Raw genomic sequence first — 26249 nt, 5'->3', positions numbered from 1 at the left:
CTTAAAACTCTGTGCGGGCAATGAGCATCTTGGATGTAAATATGTGGCAATAACAACAGCCTTTATTTTGGTCTGGACACCACTGGAAACCCAAATTCATATGATGGTTTAGAGTTTCCCAGGTCTGGGGAGAAGCACTTCCTACTTCGAAGCTTCCCTGGACTAGCTTTGTCTCCAGGCTAGCGAGCTGGGTTTAGCTCCGTTAGCTCCGTCCAAAGACAAAGCTATTCCGAGGGAGAAACTTCGAACCGTGGGCCCAGGCTCCATCCAAGGCCTAGCAGGTGCATCCGGCTGTGGACCGCGGGGCTTCCGAAGGAGGCTGTGGTTCGAAACTTCTGACCAGAGGGTGGAAGGTGGAAATGCTGCTACGTAGCCCTGAGAAGCTGTGTACAGGAGAGCAAAAAAGTCACAAAGCCCTCTGGTCTGCCGTTAACACAAGGTTACAGACCTGGCTACACTGCTCCTAGCATGTCTGTGTGTTTTAGCAGCCGGATATACGGAGAAAGAACTGATGTCATCGACCCGCCTCCCCTCTGGAAATGCTAAATCGAATTGATATATGCGACACTATAGTGGATGTGAAAATGAAAATGCAATCCCTTGTTTTCCATTTTAATTTTAACTCAACAAATGCAGCTTTATTTTGAAAATGAAAAAGCATTTCTGCTATTGACTTTTATTTTTAATAATGCTACACAAATGCTTCCATAAAAAACAACCCCAAAGCGGCGTTTTGATAAGTTCACGCATTTCTGAGTATTCCTCTAAAAACCTGCTCCTCCCAAGCCATGAAAACAAATGGGTTCTCACATTGTGACCTCACAAAGCTAGGACCCGCCCCTTCCAGGAAGAGTCTGCGCTGCTAGCTCCGCCTCCAGACTAACTCACACACCCACTTTCTCTGTGGAGCTTGCGGTGATCGGCTAAACTTTCTTTTTATATGCACATCCATCTTTGCAAAAGTTTGGATGTAGTTTGTTTTCGTGGGTAAAACGCAGACATGCTGCAGAGGCCGGCTCCAGGTTGACGTCATGAAATGGGCGGTTCCCACAAGAAGCGAAAGGCTTGGCCTCAGAGATTGAGTCGTCTCACTCCCGGGTTGGAAAAAGAACTTATATTTCATAAAAAAGTTGTCATATATATTGATATACATTGGGGCAAAAAGTATTCAGTCAGCCACCAATTGTACAATTTTCCCCTCTTGAAAACATAAGAGAGGCCTGTCATTTCCTTCATAGAGAGAAAATATGAGAGAGAAAAAATCCAGAAAATCACATTGTCTGATTTTTAAAGAATTTATATGTAAATTATGGTGGAAAGTATTTGTTTACCGGCAAAGGCAAAAAGAAATTAAATCAGCTCATCCCGGTAGAGAGTTGGCTGGTGGCAACAGGTGGCCTTGAATATCCTGCCAGGGAGTTTATCCGGTCCAGTTCTGCTTTGAACATGTGGCCCTGATGAAGGTGAAGACATCAGCTCACCTGGATAACTGTTCACATGAGGACTAATATTCACTGTTCTGGGGGGCAGTATTTATTTCACTGTTGTTTCCAAAATTACAGACTTTTTATGATCAATAAAGGAAAATAGTTTGAATATCGGTCCTTGGAATCAGCAAATGTGTTTAAACATGTTAAATTAGATATCGCTTCAAAATCAAGATCAGTTTTTTTGTTTTCTCTGTCAAACGTCAATTTTTTCAAAAACTAAAACCTTTTAAAAACACTTGCACTTGTTGAGTATAAAGAGTGCTTTACTCGGTTGAGGGGGGCTGAGGTGAGGTGGCATTTGGCTGACGTACTGTTTTCTGCAGGGCGGATGAGTGGGTGCTGAAGGGCATCTCTGGTTACATCTACGGCCTGTACCTGAAGAAGACGTTTGGAGTGAACGAGTATCGACACTGGTTCAAAGAGGTAGATGCTGCTGCTGCTGCTTTAAAAATGTCCGATTGATCAAAAGTTTGAAACAGTTGTTTCTTTTCTGACCAGCTGCTGACCCACTCTGGCTAAACACATCTACCGTATTTTCAAGGGCGGGTTATAGGGCGGGTTAAAGAACCCGGTCTCAGTTACGTGTGTCTTTGACACATACAAAAGGCGCACCGGCTGTTGAGGCGCGGGCACGTTAACGCCCTTTCAGACCGTCAGAGCCTCCAGAGTGGGTTAATAAAAGAACCAGTCACTGTTCTTTTAGAGGAAACCTTTTTTTTTTTAAATGTTCTCCCTAACTGGGTAACACAAACTGAATGCACGCTCACAGACTCACTTGCGCTCAGCGCCTGACCCCCCTCCTTGTTGTTCACGCGGGTGTGTCTGCTTTCCTCTTTTCTACACACGCACTGGCGAAGAGACGGCATAAGCACACACACAGAGACTCGGTGTGTTTAAAAAATGCACCAGGAGCAAATCTGAGTTAGTTTTGATTTTTTTTTTTTCAGTCATAAAACATCATCTAAAAATCCATCAATCCACGTAGCTGATAGCTGCAGTTTAAACTGTGCTTCAGCCATTTTGTAAACAATATTTCGGGGACCTGGGACTTAGCCCCGCCCATGGCAACTAAGACTCATAGCAAGTGTTGATTCCTACACCATGAGTTAGGGAGCTGTGAAGAGAAGTGACGCACATGTTGTTATGTTATAGAGGACTGTCAAAGCAGATAGGTTGTTTGTCTGTTCAGTATGGATAAGCTATGACTCTGCTCACCCACTTAATGAACTTGTTGAGATTAGGGACAAATATGGAGCACTGGCAACTTACCATAGCAGACAGTTAAATAGCAGTTTCAGTCCCATCGCTGCATTAAAAATGATGCTGCAATTCACCCCATACTGTTGTCCTCTTTTCTCACACGACCTTCATCTACGCTCCACATTAGGCGCACCGCCTCATAGGGCGCCCCCTTGTGTTTGAAAAAAAATTAAGTCTATTAAGTGCGCCTTATAGTCGTGAAAATACGGTACTTTAGTAAAAACATGAATTGTCTGTTGTTGATGCCATAAACAGAAGCGAGTTGAGGCCGGAGATGTCCTCTAGTCACATTTTTCCAGTAGCAGCTGAAAGCTGTGTTGGCCTCTGGTGTGATATTGGCTTTTGTCTCTTGAATAAATAGCTGTCACGTCCGTCACTGTGCCGTGGAGGCTCGTCAGAGCACAAATTCACAAAGTTTAAATCCTGTGAACATCTGCCAATGGTGCCGGACCACATTGTCAGGCGTGGTCCTCCTCAGCTCCTGCAGCAGGAGAAACCCAGCAGAGACCTCCCTGCTGTGATTTGGTTCTGCTGTGGAGCCTCATGTCAGAGCTCCTCTGGAATGACGGATCTCTATTTGAATAGCCCTTCATCTCCGGCTTTATCTGCAGCCACGATAAACTCACTCTGATATAAACTGTCAGATGCGAATGAAGCTAAACCTCTCAGGAGTTTTTGTGCTGACGTGTTGGCTTTTGCGTTTGTGTTCATCTTTAAAAACAAAAGCTAAGAAGAAGTTCCCGACTGTTTCTGTTGGTGTTTTTACCATCTAGGAGCTGGACAAGATTGTTGAGTACGAGCTGAAAATGGGAGGCGTGCTGCTGCACCCCACCTTCACTGGATGCAAAGACAAGGACAGGTGGTGACCAAAAGACCCACTCTCTGCTTTTCTAGTGGCTCTTTGGAATAATCCTCTGATTGCACTTTTCTACCTTCAGTCCAACGCCCCACCTCCACTTTTCCATCAAGCACCCCCACACCATGTCCTGGGAGTACTACAAGATGTTCCAGTGCAAAGCTCACCTGGTGATGAGGCTCATAGAAAACCGAATCAGCATGGAGTTCATGCTGCAGGTAAGCTGCTGCATGTCTGTCACACTATAAGCTGGGGTCTCATGTCCACTTTCTACATGTAAGGTTTTCAACAAGCTGCTGAGCCTGGCCAGCACGGCGTCCTCACAGAAGTACCAGAGCCACATGTGGAGCCAGATGCTGCTGTCCACTTACGGCTTCCTCAAGTCCATCTCCAACGTTTCAGGCAAAGACATCGGCCCCCTCATCAAGCAATGGGTGTATCCTCTTTGAAAATCTGAGCAGCTCCAGCTGCAGAAGTGAAAACGCCACTGTTTTGGGATCTTCTGTGAGACTGGAAAAGGCCTAGTACTGTGATGTGAAACCTGGTGCCTCATACCGCCAGTGGAATGTGCGTGTAACAGCTGAGGTGGTTGGTTTGGTTTGGTTTTGGGAGATGCCAACAGGTTTGAATCTTGACCCTTCACACCCAGAGACCAGAGCGGTGTGGTGAAGTTCTTTGGGAGCTTTGCCTTCAACAGGAAGAGAAATGTTCTGGAACTGGAGATCCGGCAAGACTACACATCGTCCGGGACTCAGAAATATGTGGTAAGAACAGCACAGTGTGTGGTTTGCGTCTCTTCATCCTGCACAGCCGGTGAGCCCGTTTGTCAGGGGCTTTTGTTGCTTTCCCTAGATTTCAGAGGAAGTCCACCCATAACAACCCTTGTTTTATGGAATGAGCTTTAGAATTTGTATAGGATATTTAATGTGGAAATCTGCTCTGAGCGTCGAGTCCTCTGCTCTTTGAATTTAAGCGAGGGCCACAAACGCACACGAAGGCCTCCCTACGTCACTTCTGTTGGTTCATGTCCATACAGCATTTAGAACAGGCTAAACCTTTCCCAGGAGCAGCCAGCCTTCACAGAGAAACCACGAGGTAAACCATCAGCTGCAGCATGAGGCTGATGTTATGCTAGTGAGCTGTTGTGTGTTTGCTAATGAGAAGAACAGCAAAAACTCCTGCAAAAAGCTTCATGGGGAGACAACAAAGACTGATCAATGGATCTATTTTGCATCCTACAGAACATCTTATTACAGAATAACGTTGTGAAATAACGGCATATTCGCGGCCACATCGGCTGCTCGTTCGTGTCTGTGTGAGCTTCCACTGTGGCCTACAGTGAGGCCACATTCGCTTCTTCAGGCTCTTCTCACTGCTGTACCAGGCTGCCATAAATCCAGCCCCAGCCTTTCCCTCCACCACTACCTTCTCTTCTCAATTACAATCTTTTCCTTGCAGGGTCCAATCAAGGTGACGGTACAAGAACTGGACGGTTCTTTCAACCACACGCTGCAGATAGAAGAAAACAGCCTCAAACATGACATTCCTTGTCATTCAAAGAGTAGAAGGTACATGCACTCCACAGACCTGACCTTTGGCTGACTAGTTCCTTCACTTTAACTTTGAAGTTGCTTCATTACCATTAAAGTCAAGTTAAAGTCATTAAAGTCATTCAAGTAAACTCTATCTAAACTCTAGTCGGAGAATGATCTGATTTAAAATCATGCTCCAACAAGCGTTCCCACTGCGTGTATTTTAGTGCAAACTGCAGGAAATGTTGCTCCAAAGAGATGGCCGCATGCATTTCCAAACTTTTTTGGTTCTTTAGTTTGTGCATGAATTCTTACAGAAATGTGTTTATGGACTCCTCGGATCTCTGAGGGTCACATTAAACGGTCACATCTGATGTTTGTGGTGATGTCACTCAGCTCCTTCTGGATCAACCAGAAACGTCGGTTTTACCATCTGAGGATTAGGTGGCTGGGGTCGGAGCTGCAAGGCGAAAGGCCTGAAGGACCAACAAGGAGGAGGTTCATGGATGCAGTGGGGGGAGGACATGAGGGTGGTGTGGGAGAGGGTTAGGTGGACGCTGATAAGTTCCTGTCATCTCTAAAGTCCGCCTCCTTTCTTCGATCAGCTGTTTGCTGCCACAGGAAACGGCTCCATCACTGTCATGCAGACGTGGTGACTTTAATCTTGTTCCTGCTCTCAAGTCAGAATGAATCTAAATTCAAGCCGAGGGTTGAAACATTAGTCAGCGTTAGCTGTAGCTGAGGCTCTCTGTTCTGAGCTCCTGATGTTTGTCTGGACGACAAAGTTTTGTTCAGGTAAACTGATGCTAGGGGTTTTCTGTGAACTCTGTTTTTGCTTCTTGATGGGCGGCTTTGAGGTTTTCAGTCCAGCTCTGCAGACAAAAGCAACATTAAAAGATCCACTACAATGAAAATGGTGTTTTTGGTGTTGTTAACATGTTCTTGTAACATAATTAAGCTCATAATTGCGTTTCTGATTGATTGTTTATTTAAATTGTTGTGACTCAGGAGCAGATGAAAAGCATACGGTTTTAAAAAGATTGTAGGTGTGACGTAAAATTTACAACAGCAAGCCACAAGCTTCCTGCTCCGTGACGGGGCTCCTCCAGAGCCACAGGGCTCCTCCAGAGCGACGGGGCTCCACCAGAGCCACGGGGCTCCTCCAGAGCCACGGGGCTCCTCCAGAGCCACAGGGCTCCTCCAGAGCGACGGGGCTCCACCAGAGCCACGGGGCTCCTCCAGAGCGACGGGGCTCCACCAGAGCCACGGGGCTCCTCCAGAGCCACGGGGCTCCCCCAGAGCGACGGGGCTCCACCAGAGCCACGGGGCTCCTCCAGAGCCACGGGGCTCCTCCAGAGCGACGGGGCTCCTCCAGAGCGACGGGGCTCCTCCAGAGCCACGGGGCTCCTCCAGAGCCACGGGGCTCCTCCAGAGCGACGGGGCTCCTCCAGAGCCACGGGGCTCCTCCAGAGCCACGGGGCTCCTCCAGAGCCACGGGGCTCCTCCAGATTAGCCCCTTCATTCAGTGTCATCCTATGAATTTTTGAGCTGCTGCAGTGTTTTTCTCTCTGTTGGGCATAAAATCATGAAAGAGATGGTCAGCCTTTGTTGAACCTTTTGGACTAATTTCTTTGTTCTACTCTGTTCTTTTTTAGGAACAAGAAAAAGAAGATTCCTCTGATGAATGGGGAAGAAGTGGACATGGATTTATCAGCCATGGAGTAAGGCCTCTGCCTTTTTTTAGGAGTGAAATCTGTCTATTTTGACTTGTTAGTGAAGGACAGAGCTCTTTGAAAGCAGGACTGTGATCCATGTCTGAATGGACTCTGCTTACGCTGCAGTGCTGACTCCCCTCTCCTTTGGATCCGGATCGACCCCGACATGTCCATCCTGAGGAAGGTGGAGTTTGAGCAGGCAGACTTCATGTGGCAGTATCAGCTCCGCTATGAGAGGGACGTGGTTGCACAGGTGGGCTGATGACAGCGGCGGTCTGCTGGTTTTACCGTCACATTCTGTTGGGTTTCACATGTATGCAGGCGGGAAAGTGTCTGCAAGGAAAGTAGTAAAATTTGTTTTTTAGAGAGGCAGATAATGACTTGGATGACACTGAATGATTAAAGTCCCACTCCAATCATCTTTTGATCAGTTGTAATAATGTTTGCAGTGGTCTTTTAATTCAGATGATGCCGTTTTTAGCCAAGATCCAAAAACCTGATTTTCTGGGACATTTTCTGCAGAGCAGCAGGAGTTCATTAGAAATTCAGAGGTGAATTTCTAATCCCGCCCCTTTTTCCATTATCCATCTGTTTACACTTTCTCCCACTAGCTTACAGCCCTTCACACCCCCAAGCTAACATTAGCGGTGCAACAAAAATGTCGAGCAAAATCAGAGATGTCCAGTCGTACAGTTTGGATCCAGATTCCAGCTCAGATGAGGAAAACGTTCATGAATCTGTCTGCAGGTGGATGAATCAGAATGGAGCGGAGCAGAAAGCTTGTGGCTTGCCGTAGTAACTTCTACGTCACACCTACAAGCTTTTTCAAACCGCATTTTTTCATGTTCACAACGATTGAATAACTAAATACTACATCAAGATTTGAATTTTCTTAATGCATGTCCACCATGAGAAGATAATTACTACAAGAAGGTGTTAAAAACACCATTTTGATCAGAGTTGTTTTTGAAAGCCGTAACCTGCTGACAGCAGCTCCTTTTCCTTTCAGGAGGAGGCCATCAGTGCTCTGGAGAAGTTTCCGACCCCCGCCTCCAGGCTGGCTCTGACGGACATCCTGGAGCAGGAACAGTGCTTCTACAAAGTTCGCATGCTGGCCTGCTTCTGTTTGGCCAAGGTCTGTTCTCTAAGTTTGTGTCACACAGCCACTGCGTACATTTTGTGCATATTGCACGGATGAAAACAGGTCAAACGTGAATATAGGTGGAGAAAGTGAGAAAAGTTGTGGCCTTTGTGTTAAATGTTCATAGAATTTGAAATGTGCACCGCATACGGGAAATAAAAGTTTAACATCAGTGGTACATTCATGAAAAGACTGTAGACTAGAGTTGGGTGATACGGCCAAAAAAAAAGCTCAATTTTTTTCATTCCAAATTTGATTTTCAATTTTAATTTCAATTTGTATCTCCCAGCTTTTATTTTATTTAACCAAAATTACAAATGATGGAAAATATGTAACACAAACTATTTTATTTACATCTCCTTTGGAAATTGGCTCTAACACAAAGTTCCACTAATAACAAGCTGTAAAAATGTTTCCAGAACAATCCAGCAGATGTTTTGGGAGCTACCCCTAACATCTCCAAAAGAGAAACACTACAACGCACTCAGCAGAGCATTTTTGGTAGCAACATCCTGGAAATGGGTTTTGCTGTGTTTGGTTTGATACTCCAAGTTTAAAGTCAAAACCCCAGAGACCAAAATCTCATTTTTGACGCACCAGCCAAGTTGACTGTTGGATAAAAAAGTCTAAAGACCAAATTATTCCATCGTTTTACAAAGAAAAACTATAGATGTTATTTTAAAATATGATATTAGGTTAAATGCAATGAGAAAGGAAGTCACAACATCATGAAAACATCAGATAAAAACAACTGTTTTTTTTCTAAAGAACTCCTATATTGATTTCTAATCAATCTTTGCTCTCTGCCTTTGCCATTTTCACGCTGTCTGAATTGTTTAATTTTCAATCCCCAAATGAGTCTTTTTCTGTTTATTTTTACCAAAATACGCCCCCATGAGAAGAGGGGTTTCAGTCAGTCACCTGCAGCCTGAACCAACTGGAAAAGGGAGCAGATTGACAGAAAGGCACCGTTTTCTTTATTCTGCCTCCAGTTGATTCATTTTTTACATGAAATCAAAATAAAAACATGATCCTGTTCTGGATTCGTGCCATTGACGGTAAAGATGAATTGCTCGAAAGAGGGGGGGGGGGGGGGCTTTTTTCAGCTCTGTGCTCTGTAATGTTACAAAGGCACTACTAACACACTTCCATACAACGTGCCTCTTATTACGTTTATAAAATACAGTTTTTATAAATGTTTAATGAATTAATTTTGTTGCATTTATCTGCCACGTCTTTGAAGTCAGCTCCGTGGAAATATAGTCTAACTTTAAAGTGTTTCTATGGGCGACACATGAACAGCCCGTTAGCATCATAGCAGCAGTGTCCAGCAACCCCGCCGTCTCCAAATCCACACTTTTTAATAAACTTTCTGTTTCCGCTGTAAGTCCAGCAGGTTTATCCTCCAGTTCCTTCTGGATCCTGGTCAAAATCCTCACGTTTCACTGCTTCAGCAGCTTAAACTGAAGCTACATGGAAGCAAATAGCAGAAATTAGGGGGCTGGAGGGCGCTTCTCATAGTGCTAGTGGTTTTTTTGTTTGTTTTTTCAGTCTCATGGAAGTAGCTCCTGATTGTTTGCTACTGTTTTCACATCTTTGCTTTGTGAGAGACCGGCAGACTGACTTTACTCTGAAAAACGGAAGCACAAGAGTAAACAAATGGTCTAAAACAACAGATTAATCAATAATTGCCCTGCTCTATGTTAAACCTACGTCGAACAGTCATGGAAAGCCACAAATTTGCGTATGCATCCCGCTAAAATCTCATACAATTGCATAAGATTTATATAAACGAACATAGCGTATAAACTATGCTGAATGTGCATAAACTGCCTAATTCTCAACATAGCAAAAATTCTGAACAGCTCAAAACCGAATTCTCGGAAAGACCCATCGGCTAAAAACCCTAGACGAGCATCTGCGCACACAGACAAATGAAAAACACAAGATACGCTCATGAACTGTGTATATCACGCATGAATCATGAAAGGCACGAAGTGGCTGTGTGACAGTTTTAGACGGGTTAGCTCCTCACACTCTGCTTCTCACCAGCATTGGTGGCAGATTTCCAACTGAAAGATCAGGTTCTCATGGGGCAAAGTTTGGCCCAGATTCAGTTCTGGGACAAAAAACTAGTGACCGGGTTACTTGGTTTTTGTCTCCAGGCAGATTCAGTTCCTTACAAACCTCAGACCTGCAACCTTGACTTTAATGGTAATTAAGCAACTTCAGAGTTAAAGTGAAGGAACATTGAGGTCATGAGGAGTTATCTGTGAAGAACACTGAAAAAGAAATGCATTTTTCCTGATGTATGTGTGGTGTACGGAACATTTACCCCATCCTCTTGGTAAACACTCCTCCAAATGTTTAGCAGGGGCATTCTTGTGGAAGAGACTCTAGCACAAGACATACACACTAGCAGCAGGGCCACCCAGCCTCTCAGGGCAGAGTTTCAAATGGGCTGCCCTGTAGGTTAATGAGCCAGGCTAATGCACGTATGCATTAGCCTGGAGAGGGTTAACCCTTGCCGTGCCGCTCGCTAAAGCATCTCCTTCTGTGGCTGCAGGAAATTCTCTGGCTTTGGGCTGCCCTGCACCTCAGGGTTTGCACCTGAATCAATATTTTCACAAGAATTGTAGCTGAAGAACCAGCGTACTGCTACAGAATCCAAATATACGTCTTCACAGCCGCCCGCCAGTGAGCTGCAGCGCACACATGGCTGGCCGGATGGGATGGGATGGTTACTTATCCAAGCAAGGGACAGCATCCCATGGGCGACCTTTAAACCCTCATCATTCTCAACTATGATCTGTCAACTTTAAAATGTCTACAACTGCCAGTCTGTTCTACAGAAACCCAAGTGTTTTGCTTTCACCACAGAAAGTCAACAAACAGAAAAGTCTTTGTTAGCCACATTCCTTCTTCAGACTCCTTACGTGTGTCGACAGCATTCCTGCCCCAGGAACGCTCCGTGATCCTCCTTCACGCTTTACCCTCGTATCCGGTAACACGAGCTGCCTCTCTCCCTCCCCCGTGTTATAGTCTGATGAAGAGAAGCCTGTGGCTGCAGCCTCTTTAAATGCACAAAAAAATGAGAGGATGGAGGACTTTGAGTGATCCCAGGAGCTAAGCTGTCTGGGGCTTTTGCCCCTGGTAGGGTCTTTCATGGCAGACAGGTCCTGGGTGAGGACAAAGAGCGGTTCAGAACCCCCTTTATGAAAAAATACACTGAAAGATTTCGTTACGTCTCAGAGATTGGCATCACCAGCTCAAAGAAATGATGTAGGATCACTCTCCCCTGGGCCCACCACCAGCAGGAGAGCTCAAAAGGCAGGCAGCGGTTGCAGGTGGCTGAGCAGCTCGGCTAATGAGCTTGTGTGGGAGGTTGTGTGGGACTGGTTAGATATAGTTGGGCTCATCTCCACGCACAGTCTGTTCCCCGAAACTCAATCCCTCTAGATAGGGTAGACACTCGACCAACCTGGAGTTGATCATGGTGTCAGACGGCGGCCCAGTGTGGGCCTATTCTTGAGTCCCCAGCTCAACAGCCAAGTGTTGGAGTTCACTCGGATGGACAAGAGGCTCATGTCCCTTTGCCTTCCGGTGGGGTAAAGGTCTCTGACTGGTTTCGGCTTACGGTTCAGAGTACTCGGCTGGTGACAAGTCCAACTGGACTATGTTTTCTATCTCCATTGTCTGCTACTGTACGGAGCTCTGGTCGTAAGGTCTCTGGTGCCTATCGCAGTAGTAATCCCCGAACACGGTGGTGGACACTGGAAGTAAGGGATTTTGGGTACTGGATACAGCGGGTTAAGAAAATAGATGGATGGAAGTTCAGGATGAGAACGGCAGGATCCATCATCCATGTTGGATTGTACTTCACCTGCTGATTAAGTCACTGAGCACATCACATGCCCAAAGCAGAGTCTCTGATTGGTGTGCGCAATGAGGCAACATTGGTAAAGAAACTGTGGACGTGCCGCGCTCCTGCCAGGCCCACGCACCGCGCCAGACACACCGCATGACCTCTGATCACGTCTGTACCGTTGACTTAATATTGAAATCACGTTCGGTGCGAACGTAGCTTAAGCCACAGCCTATGCAATCTTTTTCACCCATAATAATATGCAATTCCCAATTGACAATTCAGGCAGGCATTTTGAAAATCCCAGTATACTCTTATGGTCATGATGTCTGGGTCATGACCGAAAAAACCAGGTCCCAAATACAAGCGGCTGAAATGAGCTTCCTCTGCAAGGTGGCTGGGCGCTCCCTTACAGATGGGGGGAGAAGATGGGCCACTCGGAGAGAATTTGTTGTAGAGCCACTGCTCCGCCACATTGAAAGGAAACCGTTGACTGCTGCCCCTGCAACTAGTTCCTGGTTGAGCAGAGGATGGATGGATGGATGGATGGAGGAGATAAAGGGAACAGCAGCTTAAACAGACAGCTCAGTGTTTTTGAGGAAGTCTTGGGTGTGAAACTGTTGGTGTAAATCTGTGGTTGGGTCACACCAAATATTAAAAACGCCCCCTGCTTGACACCCGTGTTGAGGACTGGTTTTGGGGTTTAATCCTTCAGCTGCATTCCGGGTGTGGCTGTGACTGCAGTGGGCGGGGTCAAACGTTGAGAACAAATTGCACGCCCAGTGTGTCACAGCTGATGCTACTGTGGTTTGAAATGGCAGTGCAGCTTGAATATTCTACTGGTATAGAAAGATTGGGTCATCTCCATCATTATGTCCTTTGACCTTGTAGATAGCCAACTCCATGGTGAGCACTTGGCAGGGCCCGCCAGCCATGAAGTCTCTCTTCACCAGAATGTTCTGCTGTAAGAGCTGCCCCAACATTGTCAAGACCAACAATTTCATCAGCTTCCAGAGCTACTTCCTGCAGAAGGTACCGGCATACAGGGTAGACTCCCCTACCTCCATTCATGCTGTTACATATCACATGACTGTGGATTTGAACCCTCTTCTCTTCGGTTTGTCCCGTCAGACAATGCCAGTTGCCATGGCTCTGCTGAGAGATGTACAGAACCTGTGTCCCAAAGATGTCCTCAACTTTATACTTGATCTCATCAAGTACAACGACAACAGGAAGAACAAAGTAAGGATGTAGTGCCTCTTTGATGAGTTATGGTCCATTACTCATCAATAAGTTTTAACTGAGTTTCTATGTTGTTTTTTACATAAGTTTAAAGTTTCTTAAGCGGATTATACTTTTCTATTGCAACGTAAAGCCATACAACGTCTGCAGAGCCTCTCAAATGTTTCAGCTGATCACTATTTTTTTAGTTTAAATTTTCTTTTTCTTTATTTTTTCTTTGCCTCTGGTTTTGGTTCCAGTTCTCAGATAACTACTACCGAGCCGAGCTGATTGAAGCCCTCACCAACTCCCTGACCCCCGCCATCAGCATCAACAATGAAGTGCGAACGGTGGACAACCTGAACCCTGACGTGCGCCTCATCCTAGAGGAGATCACACGCTTCCTGAACATGGAGAAACTGCTGCCGAGCTTCAGGAACACCATCACTGTCAGGTACAGGGTAATGGGGGACCTTGCCAACAACCTTTTGAGCGTCTTTAGATTCGTCCATGTCCCCGCCCACTTGTCCAAAACTGGATAATAGAAGATTGGAAAAACATTGTCTGGTCTGATGAGTCACCATTTCTGCTGCCACATTCAGATGGTAGTGTCAAAAGTTGGCGTAAACAACACGAAAGCATAGATCCATTCTGCATTGTATCAATGGTTCAGGCTGGTGGTGGTGTCATGGTGTGGGGGATATTTTCTCAACCCACTTTGAACCCCCTGGTACCAATTGAGCATGGTTCCAGCGCCACAGCCTTTAAGCAGAAAAAAGCTTTTGTAGGCCAGAGAAAGTGGTTGTTTTGAGAGAGTTTGTAGAAAGCTTTGACTTTATGTCTGGGAGCCACAGTAACACCCCTTACATGTCTGCAGCTGCCTCAGAGCCATCCGGCAGCTGCAGAGGAACGGACACATCCCCAGCGACCCGTCTCTCTTCACATCCTATGCAGAGTACGGACACTTTGTGGACGTTCGCATCGCTGCGCTGGAGGCTCTGGTGGACTACACTCGAGGTATGTTGTTCCTGGCTGCAGCTCGCTGCCTCCGCTCCTGATGGCTCTCTGCTGAGGTTTCAGTCAGGTGGTTGCTGCTCCAATTCCTGGCTGAGCCTGCTCTGCTGCACATCGTCAGTGTGATTTGTGGTGTGTCATAAGGCGCCAGTGTTTGTTTTCTCATGTTTTCATGTCTTTGTGTTTTACTTACTGCAGTGGAAAGAAGCTCAGCAGAGCTGCAGTGGCTGCTTACTCTGGTCCACAATGATCCAGTTCACTATGTCAGGTACTCTGCTTCTGACCTTTACTTCTTCATCTTTAACTCCTCATTTCAAAATTCCCTTCCTCTGATCGCTCCGCTCATTCCTCTCAGTGCTATGGGGGGGGGGACGCACACTCAACTGATTCAGGTACACTGTAGCCACAAGGGGGCCCAAGCCGGGGGCTGATTGTGCCTGTCCCAAACCCGGGTAAATACTGAGGGTTGTGTCAGGAAAGGCATCCAACGCAAAATCTTTGCCGAGCCAAATTTGCGAATCGGACCTATGATATCCATACCAAATTGGTTGAAGCCCGGGTTAACAACGACCGCCATTGGTGCTGTTCACCAACAGGGTCCTGGTGGACTGCTGTTGGTCGAACAAGGAGAGGAGGAAGGAATCTTTGTAGGATGACAGCGATAGTGCTGTTTGAGGCACAGAGATTTAATGTTTGTCCACCCTGACCACTGTTGGTTGCAACATTGCGGGACAACATTGCGGGAGGATTGACAGTCTGATAAATCTTCTGGCTGCTTTTACCGTGGTGCCCCATCACAGCCATGATCTTGTATGTATCCAGCCACGCGTCTGAGTAGATCCACAACTATGCTCCTGAGGCTGTGCCAAGTAAATCTGTGACAGACCCACTTCAAAGACTACTAACAAGAGCAGAAGAAGGGTTACACATTATACATAGGGCTCTAGAGTTATTAAAATTGGACAGACCTCTTCAGTTATTTATTTTTTAGCTTGTACCCGGGGTTGTTGACGCCCATCGGGTCCCTGGAGTACTAAACCTCTGATGCTGCGGTGATGGAGCGCTGCAGATAAAAAGATGTTGCGTCTGATGGACGTTTAGAGGTTTTTAGTGGGAGCAGAGGATCCCCGGGCCTTGCAAACATAAAACATCTTAGGTCTTGCTTGTGTGGGCTGTTTATGATTTGTCCAGAATCCTCAACAGAATCAGGACTCTTCCTGTTCCTTCATGATGAAAGAAGCTGTTTTTAGTCATTTCAGTGTTCTGAAGCTGCAGGTCTGTCTGTCGAGTCTTCTTCTGTTCATTCAGTTCGGTTCCAGTTCTGCATAACTCACAGACTACCACTCAACAGGTGTCCTCCTCTTCTCCCTCCAGGCATAAGATCCTGAGCATGCTCTGTAAGAACCCTCCTTTCACCAAGATGACGGACTCGGCTCTGTGTAATGAAGCTCTGGTGGATCAGCTGTGGAAGCTCATGAACTCAGGTGAGACGCACTTGTTTTAGTAGTGTCCCTTTAGGCTCATGATGGCTGCAGGGTTCATCCCTCCTGTCTGTGTCTCTCCTCTTCCCTAAGAACACATTTATTGGACGCGGGGAAATGCGAGTCATTGTCTTCTGCTCCTCGGGTGCCTCAAACCCAGGAAACTTCTTGTCTCCTTTGGTTTTTGGGGCTTGGCTGACAGGCTGAGTCCACACAGCGCCCTGCACATCCACGCTGTTGTGCTTCATCGTCTCCTTGTGTTTCATTGTTTCTTTTATTATTTATTTTTCTTCCAGGGGGGGTACTGTGGAGCTCTCAGAACACCGTTGTTCTGCCAAAGCAAACACCCGGCAGCCCAAGACAAACACTGCTTCAGTGTTAGATTCCTGACCTACGCTCCAGCTGCAGTTTGTCTGTCCTCTCACTGATTTACAGCTGAGCTGAATGGATGTGTGTTTTTCCACTGATCTGGTGTTAGCCGGTCCGGTTAGCGTATGCAGCTTCGGGACAGCGTTGCCAGCTTAAACACAAGCAGACCAGTGTGGTCGCAGTTAATTGCTCTGCTTTATGGAAATGTGCTGTTATTCTGCTCCTCATCCTCCAGGCCCCCCATAAACTGAATATATGCGCTAACCAAAAGATGAAGGTCAGGACTGCAGAGCTCTGTCTTTAGCTAACACTCATTCCTATAGCCACAGTGGAGCCCTGTTGTTCGGCGCCTGCCCTCCAGGTTTTCAGCTTTATTTCATCCAAGCCCTCACGCACGCCATGCTGATGCGTTCAGTTGCTGAGCTGGCAGATTTGTGTTGTATTGTCTTACAGAGGTTGTTAAAGAAAAGAATGTGGTTTCTAAGCTTTAAAAGCTGAGAAGTCTCCATAAAAACTGAATGTCACTGCTGAACAAGAAAACTGCAGAATATTAAGTTAACTGCAGAGTCTGCGACAGAGCTGCAGCTGCAGAGTCTGCGACAGAGCTGCAGTTTGGTCAGGCAGCTGCAGAGTCTGCGACAGAGCTGCAGAAAGTTCACACAACAGCAGAGTCTGCGATAGAGCTTCAGTTTGTTCAGGTAGCTGCAGAGTCTGCGACAGAGCTGCAGCTGCAGAGTCTGCGACAGAGCTGCAGCTGCAGAGTCTGCGACAGAGCTGCAGAGTCTGCGACAGAGCTGCAGCTGCAGAGTCTGCGACAGAGCTGCAGCTGCAGAGTCTGCGACAGAGCTGCAGCTGCAGAGTCTGCGACAGAGCTGCAGTCTGTTCAGGCAGCTTTAGAGTCTGCGACAGAGCTGCAGTTTCTTCAGGCAGCTGCAGAGTTTGTGACAGCTGCAGTTTGTTCAGGCAGCTGCAGAGTCTGCGACAGAGCTGCAGTTTGTTCAGGCAGCTGCAGAGTCTGCGACAGAGCTGCGTTTTTTTCAGGCAGCTGCAGAGTCTGCGACAGAGCTGCAGTCTGTTCAGGCAGCTGCAGAGTCTGCGACAGAGCTGCATAGTTTTTAGACAGTTTGGAAGTTTTGTAGTTTACACAGTTGCCTTCTTACCTGTTTGTTTCTCAGGTGCCTGTCACGACTGGCGGCTGCGCTGTGGTGCCGTGAATTTCTACTACACTCTGTTTGGTCTGACCCGGCCGTCATGTCTGCCTCTGCCGGAGCTGGGCCTGGTCCTTAACCTGAAGGAGAAGAAGGCGGTCCTCAATCCCACTATTAAGCCTGAGCTTGGCGTGGCTGCCGTCATGGACTCTCCAGCCAGCATAGGGATCCATGGCGTGGGCATGAGCTACACAGCTGTAAGTTCTGTTTCACACTCTGTTCCACCTCAGACAGCAGAAACCAACACCACCGAAGCAGACTGCTGGGTTCCTATTCCTATTTTTACCTCTGAAGATTACTTCTCCTCCAGGCACTAAAGAGAGTTAAAGTCAGCAGCTGTAGAGTTCTTAGTTCTTATTCTTTGACTAATTTGTTTTTAGAGACCTACAGTCCAACATAGAAGTAAGAAGAAGCTGGATTTTGAGCTGATGGGCTGTTTGAGAAATTAAAAAAAGCTAATAAAAGCTTCCATCACAGATTAACTAACATTTTTCTAAAAGGACAGAAATGCTGTGATCTGCTGATATTAACAAACAAGCCGCTGAAAATGACAGGCTTATTTTGAAAAGATTATCAACAATGCTTCAAATAATCCAGTTGGAATCATCTGTTGTTTCTTTTTTCATGGAAACGGTGTGTTGTCTAAAGAGGAGTCTTCCTCTGTGTTTGTCAGGAGGATGAGGAACCAGATCCCATTTCTCTAGGAGTGTGTGGGGTGGGCCAGCCCCCACAAGGCCTGAAGAGGAAGGCGGAAACCCCCCTGGGCTCCCCCCCAGAGCCAGGGCAGGTTCTGCAGCAGCAGCAGGACGAGGATGGAAGAGGACGCTACAAGATCAGGGTGTGTTTGCGGGAATGTTGCTTTAAATGCAACTGTGAGATGGAAGCACCGGCCTCAGCGCCGAAAGCATATTCAGATGATGTCAGGTGGATGACATCATCAGACCGCTTCTCCAATCACAGGGGTGTCGAACTCGATCGCACAGGGGGGGCAAAATCCACAACACACCTGAAGTCGCAGCTGAACAAGATCAGTATTTATTCACCACGCTGAAAAGTACTTTTTTGAACATAAATATGAATAAAGATAGACAGGAAACTGAAATAACATACTTTGCTCTCCATAAAAAAAATCCTGTCATTGTACAAATATAAACATGCTGCAGAACAAAACAAACAATAGAATTTGTGCTTTTCAGCAAAAACAAGTCCCAGGTCACCAACTTTCTGCAGACATTCAGAGCAGCTCATGGGTTTGCATAGAGGAGAAAGATGTAGAGCTGGATTATTATGGGATGTGCTCAGACGTGTGTAAAGTCAGATCAGCCGGTGCTTTTGGCAATATTGTGTGTTTTAGCTTCTCAAGTTTGAGTGTGTGTCAGACATGCTTCTGCTGTGTGTGAAGTTGACCTGCAGTGACCTTCCTGCAGTTCAACACGATGGAGGAAGAAGACATCGACATGGAGACCGTTCATGACAGCCAGGCCTTCATTCACCATCATCTTAACCTGCTAGAGAGGCCTTCTACGCCAGGTAAACCCACTGCTCTCGCAAAATCACGCCAATTTCCTCACCACTGCTTCCTGATGAGAGGGCTGCACGGTGGTGCAGTGGTTAGCGCTCTTGCCTCACAGCAAGAAGGCCCCGGTTCAAGTCCCGGCTGGGGGTCCTGGACCCAAAAAAAACATCAATGGGGGACCTTTTTGTGTGGAGTTTGCACTTTTCGACCAATCGCAACCCGGGTCACTCTCTCCATTTGTCCCCTTTTCCCGGGATACTCCCACTCCCACCGTCCAAAAACATGCTTCATAGGTTGATTGGTCAACCTAAATTGTCCGTAGTGTGAGTGTGAGTGTGCATGGGTGTGTGATAGTGGACACTCTTCCCTGCGACAGACTGGCGATCTGTCCAGGGTGTCCCCTGCCTTCATCCACAAGTGGCCAGGATAGGTTCAGGCAGCCCCGTGACCCCGAAAGGGTAAAACGGATTCGAAGATGGATGCCTTCTGATAAGTTCCGCCATTCTTAAGAATAAGAAACCCTTTGTGACAAATTGGATTTGCAATAATAAATTCACCTCATGGAAAAACGTGAAGGGTTGGGCAGGACGCTGACGTCCTCAGGGCGGCGGCGTGACGCTGACGTCCTCAGGGCGGCCTGACGCTGACGTCCTCAGGGCGGCGTGAGGATGCTTTTGTGTTTTCTAAACTCCGTCTTGTCTTTGTCCTCAGGCAAAGAGCCCCCGCTCATGGAGCAGACGCTGCTCTCCATGCCGGCCACCCCGGTGCCGTCCTTCTCCAAGGAGACGGCGTCCTCGTCTTCTAAGCACGGTGGCGACCACGGCCATCACCACCACCATCACCACCACGAGCACAAGAAGAAGAAGAAGAAGCACAAGCACAAACACAAACACAAGCACAAGCATGAGAGCAAGGACAAGGACCGAGAGCGGGACCGCGACACCCCCCACGCCTACAGCAACAGCCCAGCCAGCGGCCTGTCGCTGCGCTCGCCGTCTCTGTCCGACTGAACTGCAGTTCTGGATCAGCGGCAGATTTCTGCTGCTCCTAACATGCATGAAAGAAAGAACTGCACCCCCATAACCCACCCCGCTCCAGCGTCCAAGTCCAAGACCAACCCCCAAAAATGGATGTTTGGACCGATCACCATCCGGGTCACTCTGGCCATTTGTCCCCTAACCAGGTTTGAGCTGGGGGGAGCACTTTGGGCCGGCACCATTTAAACTGGTCAGACTCCAGAAACCAAAGTATGCATGTGAGCATGCAGACCACTGTGAGGTTCACTGCCATCTGGTGTTTGTCGTTGAAACTGCAGGATCTGAGGAAAGTTTGATTGGTTGAGTGGAAACATCTGCAGGTTTCTTCCAGTTCGGCGTTGATTCTGCTGTTTTCTGCCTGAGACCAGGTTCTACCGGGACGGACTGCTCTTCCCAACTGACCGGAGGAGCGGCAGGGACCACAGGAACACGTCTTTTCAAATAAAACTCCTTGGAGTGGAGCTGCCTGTGTTGTGTTGTGTTGTGTGAACTGTAGCTGAGTGAATGTGATTGCAGAGGTTCAGTGAGCTCCACAGTTGGAGGAGCAGAACCGCTCCAAGACGTGTGACATGCTCCTGTGTATGTGTCTGACCCCGGTGGAACCGGACAACCGAGCTAAACTCTGACGTCATCATCAACAGAACGTGAATAAAAAAGAGCTGCTCTGTAGCCGTTTTAGAACACACACACACACACACACACACCCCCATCTGAAGGTCTCCAGGGTCGTGTTTCATCTCTGAACTTTTTCGTCTTCCTCCTTAGTTTCTCCTCTTTTTCATGAAGGTCCCACAAACTCACCTCTTTGATATAAAACTGGTTTTTGAGGTGACCGGTTATTAACGTAAGACTACAGGCTAATTTCTGACTCCTAAAAACGGAACCGGGTCAGACAGAACCGTAATGACGCCCCCCCTGCTATGAACATGGTGGTGGAGGCATGATGATATGTGATGGTTTAGCACCCACCTTGATGAAAGTCCTGCCGGGCTGGAGACCTGAGGGTCATCCTGGAAGCTGCTGGTTCTGGAGTGAGGCGGAGTTCTTTGGGTCTGTGGGGGTCTTGGCCTGCCCCCTGCGTCAGTGGGTGTCGTCTAGACCCCCCCCCCCCCTCCTCCGATCCGAGTCCAGTCTCAGACAGAAGCCTTCCTGTGGACCAGCAGAGTCTGGGTCCCAGTCCAGCGCCTCTGTACCGGTTCTGAGTCCGCTTCTGACCGGACCCGCGCGGGACCATGCTGCTGCACGAGCTGGTACGGTAAGCGCCGCGTCCACACGAACGCAGTTTTGCTTTCTTTCCGCCGTTTCAACGCGTGCGTGATCCGTGTTCGCTCGTGCACGGCTTCATTTCAGGGTGTGCGCGCTTGAGTCCTCGCCTCGCACGCGTCCGTGCAGCTCAGATGAATGCGCGTGAATCCCCCCCCCTGCCCTTGCTGTCGCCCAAATTTGTATGAGGTTAAATGTACGCCACCACATAGCAAACCAAACTTTCTAAGTAGCAGATGAAAATAAATAAAAAATTTGCTTAAAAACTTTAGGTTTTTTTTCTTTTGTTTTTTTTTTTGCTTTTAACTTTTTTTCTGCGTTTGCAACATAAATGTTTTCACATGCGTTGTATGTCATCTCGCTTTTTTTCCTATATTTGATTTTGCGTTTTAAGTTTAATTATATCGTGACAGCTGCCACCAAACAGCCTCCTGATTGGTCTAGATTCTAACCAATCAGGTGTCTCTGTCTCTTATTGATGGTTCTTGGAGACGGACACAGCCTTTGGACTTTGTATCAGTTATTCTGGCCTTTTTCTCTCAGAGTAAACTCCAGAAGGAGAAGCAAAGCCACAAAAGATAAAACAGAGTTTTGTATTCGTTTCTTTTACCGACCAGTGTGTTTAAAATGCAGAAAAAAAGCTCAGACTCCGTCCAGTGGCGCCTCCAGAAATTTTGCATGGGGGTGGCCGGTGTAGGTACCATAACCGTTCGACCTGCAACTTCCGTTCGGGGTCCTGGGATTAATGCTGACGTCACATTATGTGATTGGCTGTACATTGGTCCGTGTCATGATTGTTCTGGACAAATTAATATACAACCATAGAAGAAAATATTATGTAGTCTGTTGTAAACAAACGTGCCTTTAGTATTGTACACATACATGTACACTGTAACCTTGATTCCTGGCCACCCCCTGGTGACTCCATCCAACCAGAAGTGACATTTTATTACGATAAAGATTTGTATCTGAACAATTGTTTTATTTTCATGAATAAATGTGAAAATATGAAGAAAAACTTGCACTTTTTAATTTATTTTTTTTTTCTTTTTTACTTTGGACAAAAGCAAATTAGTTCTTAAAAATAAGACACCCTAACACAGGATCATCTATTTCAAAACACTGTTGAGCAGCGAAATAATTTGTGCCTTAATTATTTTTTTTTAATGGCAAACAGATTTTAAGGAAAATCAAACTTTTTACCAATATTTTGCTCTGGAGGATTCACAGATCACACACAGGCCTGTTGATTTAATGTCAGCAGATACACTTTACAGTTTATTTGACAGTTTCATGAGATCCTTGGCTATAAATTCACAACTCGGACTAAACAAAAATTAATCAATGCTAAAAAACACATTTATTTTTAAAATGATTAAAAATGAAATTTTACTCCGCCAAAGAGTTGAATCGAGGGTAAAAAGAGCCGGTTTGGCTTTTTGAGCCTCGGTAGCAGACGCCATGTCTCTGTCCGAATTCCCACCCTAACTCCTGACTACTGAAAAGCTGTATAGTGTGGGACTAAAGATTTTAAAAGCAATTTGGTCACCATGCTCACTACAATTTTTTTTTTAATGGAAAATATAAAGTAATTGATTTCCCAAAGTGAAAATCTCGTTAGTATGAATCCACTGAGTTCTGAAGAATAAAACACTGGTTTATTTAAAAAATACATTTAAATACATTTTTTTTGCCAAAAAAGGGTCAGTATTTGCCAATCCAATGAGCATCAATGCACACTGGTTTTTTGCAGAGACTTCTGGGAAATTTCTTGAAAGAAATTGTCCTTAGTTTTAGAATTGTAGGTGACATCTCTAGTGTACTATGTAGTGAGTAGTATAGTGAAAGAACTCGGACATAGCCAACGTTAGATGAATATGGCGATTCGATTGGTTACAATCTAGACCAGGGGTGGGCAAACTGTGCCCCGCGGGCTGGATCCGGCCCATCTCCCTGTTTGGTCCGGCCCACTGAACAATATCAGAGACCCATGTTTTGTTTTTGTTTTTTTTATCTGGCCACACGATCAAGACGTGACATTTTATTCCCTCCTTCTGCAGTCTGTGCTCCAACCTGAAACCCTCTCAAAATCAGTGAGGAGTTTTACTGCCATAAAACATCTGTAATCATTCTCCGTGAATTTCACCAATCACAGTTATTTTTAGAACGTAATTCCTGCAATAAACAAGGAACTATGTTCTGGTGAAAAGGTAACGCAGAAATATGCTTAGCTGCAGCAACGTAACTGCAGCAACATAGAAATTTGCTTTTTTCATTATTGCTGGATGAGAAACAGACGCGCAGGACAAAGCGCAGCTGCGCAAACTGTGAGACGAGTGATGAGCTGCAGCCCTCAAAGTCTATATTAGGATTATGACGGGAGAGGATCGATGATTTATTGTTTTTTGTGTTTTTTTAATGTATCAGTATATTTATGAAAATCATAGTGTGTTATTTGGTCATTGCTTTATTTTATAAATAATGTTATTTATTTTATTAAAAGGATCATGTATGAATGAAACTTTATTCATACATGATCCTTTACAACTCCTTGAAGGTACCAAAGGGCTTCACAATAAAAAAGATCTAAAATGGGAACAAAAGTTTTAAACTAAAAACTCTAGAATATTCTGTTTTGGAATATAATTTTCAATCCAAATGTTTTCATCTGCATTCCATGTTATTTCTTTCTCACTCCACGCTTCTGCTCCTGGTCTGGCCCTTCTATCGAATTTTAGAACCCAATGTGGCCCGCGAGTTAAAATAACCGCCCACCCCTGATCTAGAGCAGTGTTTTTCAACCTTTTTTGAGCCACGGCACACCAGCATCCAAAAAAAAAAAAAAAAGGAAAAGCTCATATTAATCTGTATTGATTTACAGTCCCTCTGCAATCTCACATCAATTGTTGTGATAATTGTTGCAGAAAAAGCTGGAAGCTGCAGTTGTTTTTTTTTCTAAAAGATGTAGTAAAAGTTAAGTTAAAAGATTCAAAAACTGTTTTATGAAAGTAAAAATGTGTCTAAAAGAACGCACTTGTAGATTTGATGTGAGAACTTGTAATATAGAATGTGAAAACGATTGCATCTTCATATTATGAAAGTAAAAATGTGTCTTTTAGATTTTTACCCACTGATATCCTGGAGATGGTAAATGTTTTTAGATCAGTTAATGAGGGCAATTTCCCATGGCACACTTGACACACTGGTTGAAAAACACTGATCTAAACCAATCAGCAGGCTGTTTGATGGCAGCTATGTCAGCTAAACTGATGCTCAAAGATAGGAAGAAAGCGAGATTAGACACAACGCATGTAAAAACATTTGTGTTGCAAACGAAAAAATTCTTTTTGAAAGAAAAAAAAAGTTTTTGAAAGCAAATATTTAACATTTTCATTTGCTACTGACAAAGTTTTTTTTGCAATATGGTGGCATAAATATCACTTTATAGATTTGAAGTTTCATTGAGTCTCCAGCAGTCACAATGATACAGGAAAAGTAGCGTGCACGCACGTGCATGAAAAAAAACGCCACTTTAAGGCATTTCCGTATAAATCCCATCATACCTGTAAAAGTCTTTCTGACTGAAACTGAAAGGAAGGTTCTGGAGCTCCTGTTGTAGAGAAGCTGCAGCCTCTCTGATGATCACATTCAAAACATGTCCTGATCATGCCAACAGCTCTGACATGAAGGTTAGGTCTGAACACAGCAGTGCTCTGATGAAGAGGAGATCTGGCAACACTTTGGATCCACAAACAACACAATCTTGCCATGTTTTTTCATCAGAATCCAGTCAGGCGCTGGTTGATGATCTGTTCTTACCCCTCAGCTGCTGTGGAGTCTGTCCGCTCTGTGTGGGAGCTTTGTCTTTGGCCGGCCTCCGCGCTCAGGAGAAGACGGGCCTTCAGGAACGACAGACGGTGGGTTCAGACTCAGACCCAGCGGGATGAGAATCCCCACACTCTGTCTGGTGTTTGTGGACGCAGGCGTCTCCCTGGGTGGTATCATCTCTTCTCCACAGGTGGTACCAATGTAAACCAGCTGCTTTGAAACAGTTTGGGGGTGAAAAGATTAAAAACCTTTCTCACCATAATTCACTTTTCTTTTTTTTTCCCAATCACGAGCTCCTTCCCTGTTTGGAAAACATGAGGAAGGTTAGGAAAAGCTGGTCTGCAGAAGATCGGTTTATGCAAATGTAAAATGTGTTATTGTCAAAAAACAACAACAAAGGAGAGGCAAGAGAGGCAGAAGATGATGTCAGCTGTCTTCATCACATCCACACCATCAAGTAATCTGGGTGCTGGTCATCACTCACACCTTTATCGAAGTCCACCGTATGATGAGGGATCACGACTAGTGAACTTGAAGCAAAAACATTTGGAGCCAAGATGGTCTGCAAACCCACATGGAGACAAAAGACATGTCTTTGGTGTGGGCTGACCATCGCCATGACGATGGGAGGAACCTGTTCCCCAACAGAAAAGGTTTTCTCACTCAAAAATGATCAACGCGGTTTGTGCAGGAAAACAAAAAAAAAAAAATACAAGAACTGGAAAATACAGTCATGTGAAAAAATTAGAACAGTTTATGAAAGCCTGGAATTTTTTAAACACTTTTGGACATTAGGAGATTTAACACTTAACATTTGAAAATTAAAAAAAGTATTTTTAAAATGTTGTCCAAAGTTTGATTTAAAAAGAATGCAACTTCTTGTTAGAATGAATCACATATTCTCCTACATAAAGTGGTTAAAGCCTCACACAGGTGAATCACATTCTGTGCACATGATCAGAACATTAATGCCAGGCATTTTGCCCCGTTTAAACCTCAGATGTTTAGATCGGAGTGCCCCTGACTGTTGAAGTGAGGGTGAGGAGAATGATGAGTTCCAAAGAGCTGTCCGAGGCTCTCAGAACCAAGGTTGTTGTCACTTAAGAGTCTGGAAAAGGATTTAAGAAGATCTCCAAACGTATTTAACATCAGCCATTCCACCATCTGGAACATTGTTCACAACTGGAGGAGAAAGCATTTGCCATCACATGCAGGTCTGGACGTGCAAACAAGTTCACCCTTAGAGCAGATCACAAGATGAGAAAAGAAGTCACCAAACACCCTAAAATGTCTTACAGTGGACCCTCATAGCTGTTGATGTGAACATGCACGACTCTACCATCAGATAGAATACACAAGTTTACTTCATGGGGGAAAACAGAATTGTTTGGAATTTTCAGAAAAGAACCACCAACGTTGAAGCATAGTGTCTTGATTTGGGGATGCTTTGCTG

The 26249-nt window shown here is 45.7% G+C and overlaps 2 protein-coding genes across 10 annotated transcripts in view; both read left to right on the top strand.

The window, feature by feature from the left end:
• taf2 (TAF2 RNA polymerase II, TATA box binding protein (TBP)-associated factor) overlaps window positions 1–20166 on the top strand; it is a 30055-nt gene extending 9889 nt beyond the window's left edge. The window contains exons 9-28 of one of the 3 annotated variants that reach the window (XR_002874877.2): window positions 1814–1913; window positions 3524–3609; window positions 3689–3824; window positions 3888–4042; window positions 4256–4370; window positions 5065–5174; window positions 6794–6859; window positions 6980–7106; window positions 7863–7988; window positions 12751–12891; window positions 12991–13101; window positions 13341–13534; window positions 13958–14097; window positions 14293–14362; window positions 15469–15578; window positions 17120–17349; window positions 17826–17990; window positions 18580–18682; window positions 19380–19895; window positions 19984–20166. Coding sequence is in view for 1 of the 3 variants with exons in the window: in XM_023963890.2 (XP_023819658.1) it covers window positions 1814–1913; window positions 3524–3609; window positions 3689–3824; window positions 3888–4042; window positions 4256–4370; window positions 5065–5174; window positions 6794–6859; window positions 6980–7106; window positions 7863–7988; window positions 12751–12891; window positions 12991–13101; window positions 13341–13534; window positions 13958–14097; window positions 14293–14362; window positions 15469–15578; window positions 17120–17349; window positions 17826–17990; window positions 18580–18682; window positions 19380–19678 (2584 nt within the window). In the remaining 2 variants the exon portion in view is untranslated. Of the gene's footprint in view, window positions 1–1813; window positions 1914–3523; window positions 3610–3688; window positions 3825–3887; window positions 4043–4255; window positions 4371–5064; window positions 5175–6793; window positions 6860–6979; window positions 7107–7862; window positions 7989–12750; window positions 12892–12990; window positions 13102–13340; window positions 13535–13957; window positions 14098–14292; window positions 14363–15468; window positions 15579–17119; window positions 17350–17825; window positions 17991–18554; window positions 18683–19379 lie in introns of all 3 variants that reach the window. The other 2 variants (XR_002874878.2, XM_023963890.2) reach the window with 2 other exon arrangements.
• A 335-nt stretch (window positions 20167–20501) lies between these two features.
• enpp2 (ectonucleotide pyrophosphatase/phosphodiesterase 2) overlaps window positions 20502–26249 on the top strand; it is a 43744-nt gene continuing 37996 nt past the window's right edge. For 3 of the 7 annotated variants that reach the window (XR_013648357.1, XR_013648356.1, XR_013648355.1), the window contains exons 1-2: window positions 20502–20960; window positions 24795–24885. Coding sequence is in view for 4 of the 7 variants with exons in the window: in XM_078933420.1 (XP_078789546.1) it covers window positions 20646–20960; window positions 24795–24885 (406 nt within the window). In the remaining 3 variants the exon portion in view is untranslated. The remainder of the gene's footprint in view (window positions 20961–24794; window positions 24886–26249) is intronic. The other 4 variants (XM_078933420.1, XM_078933419.1, XM_004077649.5 and 1 more) reach the window with 2 other exon arrangements.

The sequence above is a fragment of the Oryzias latipes genome, chromosome 16 (genome assembly GCF_053564925.1).
Source record: "Oryzias latipes strain Hd-rR chromosome 16, Olatipes_Hd-rR_3.1".
NCBI classification, from domain to species: Eukaryota; Metazoa; Chordata; class Actinopteri; order Beloniformes; family Adrianichthyidae; genus Oryzias; species Oryzias latipes.
Note: the sequence above shows the minus strand (reverse complement) of the source record. Positions and strands in the feature narration are given on the sequence as shown.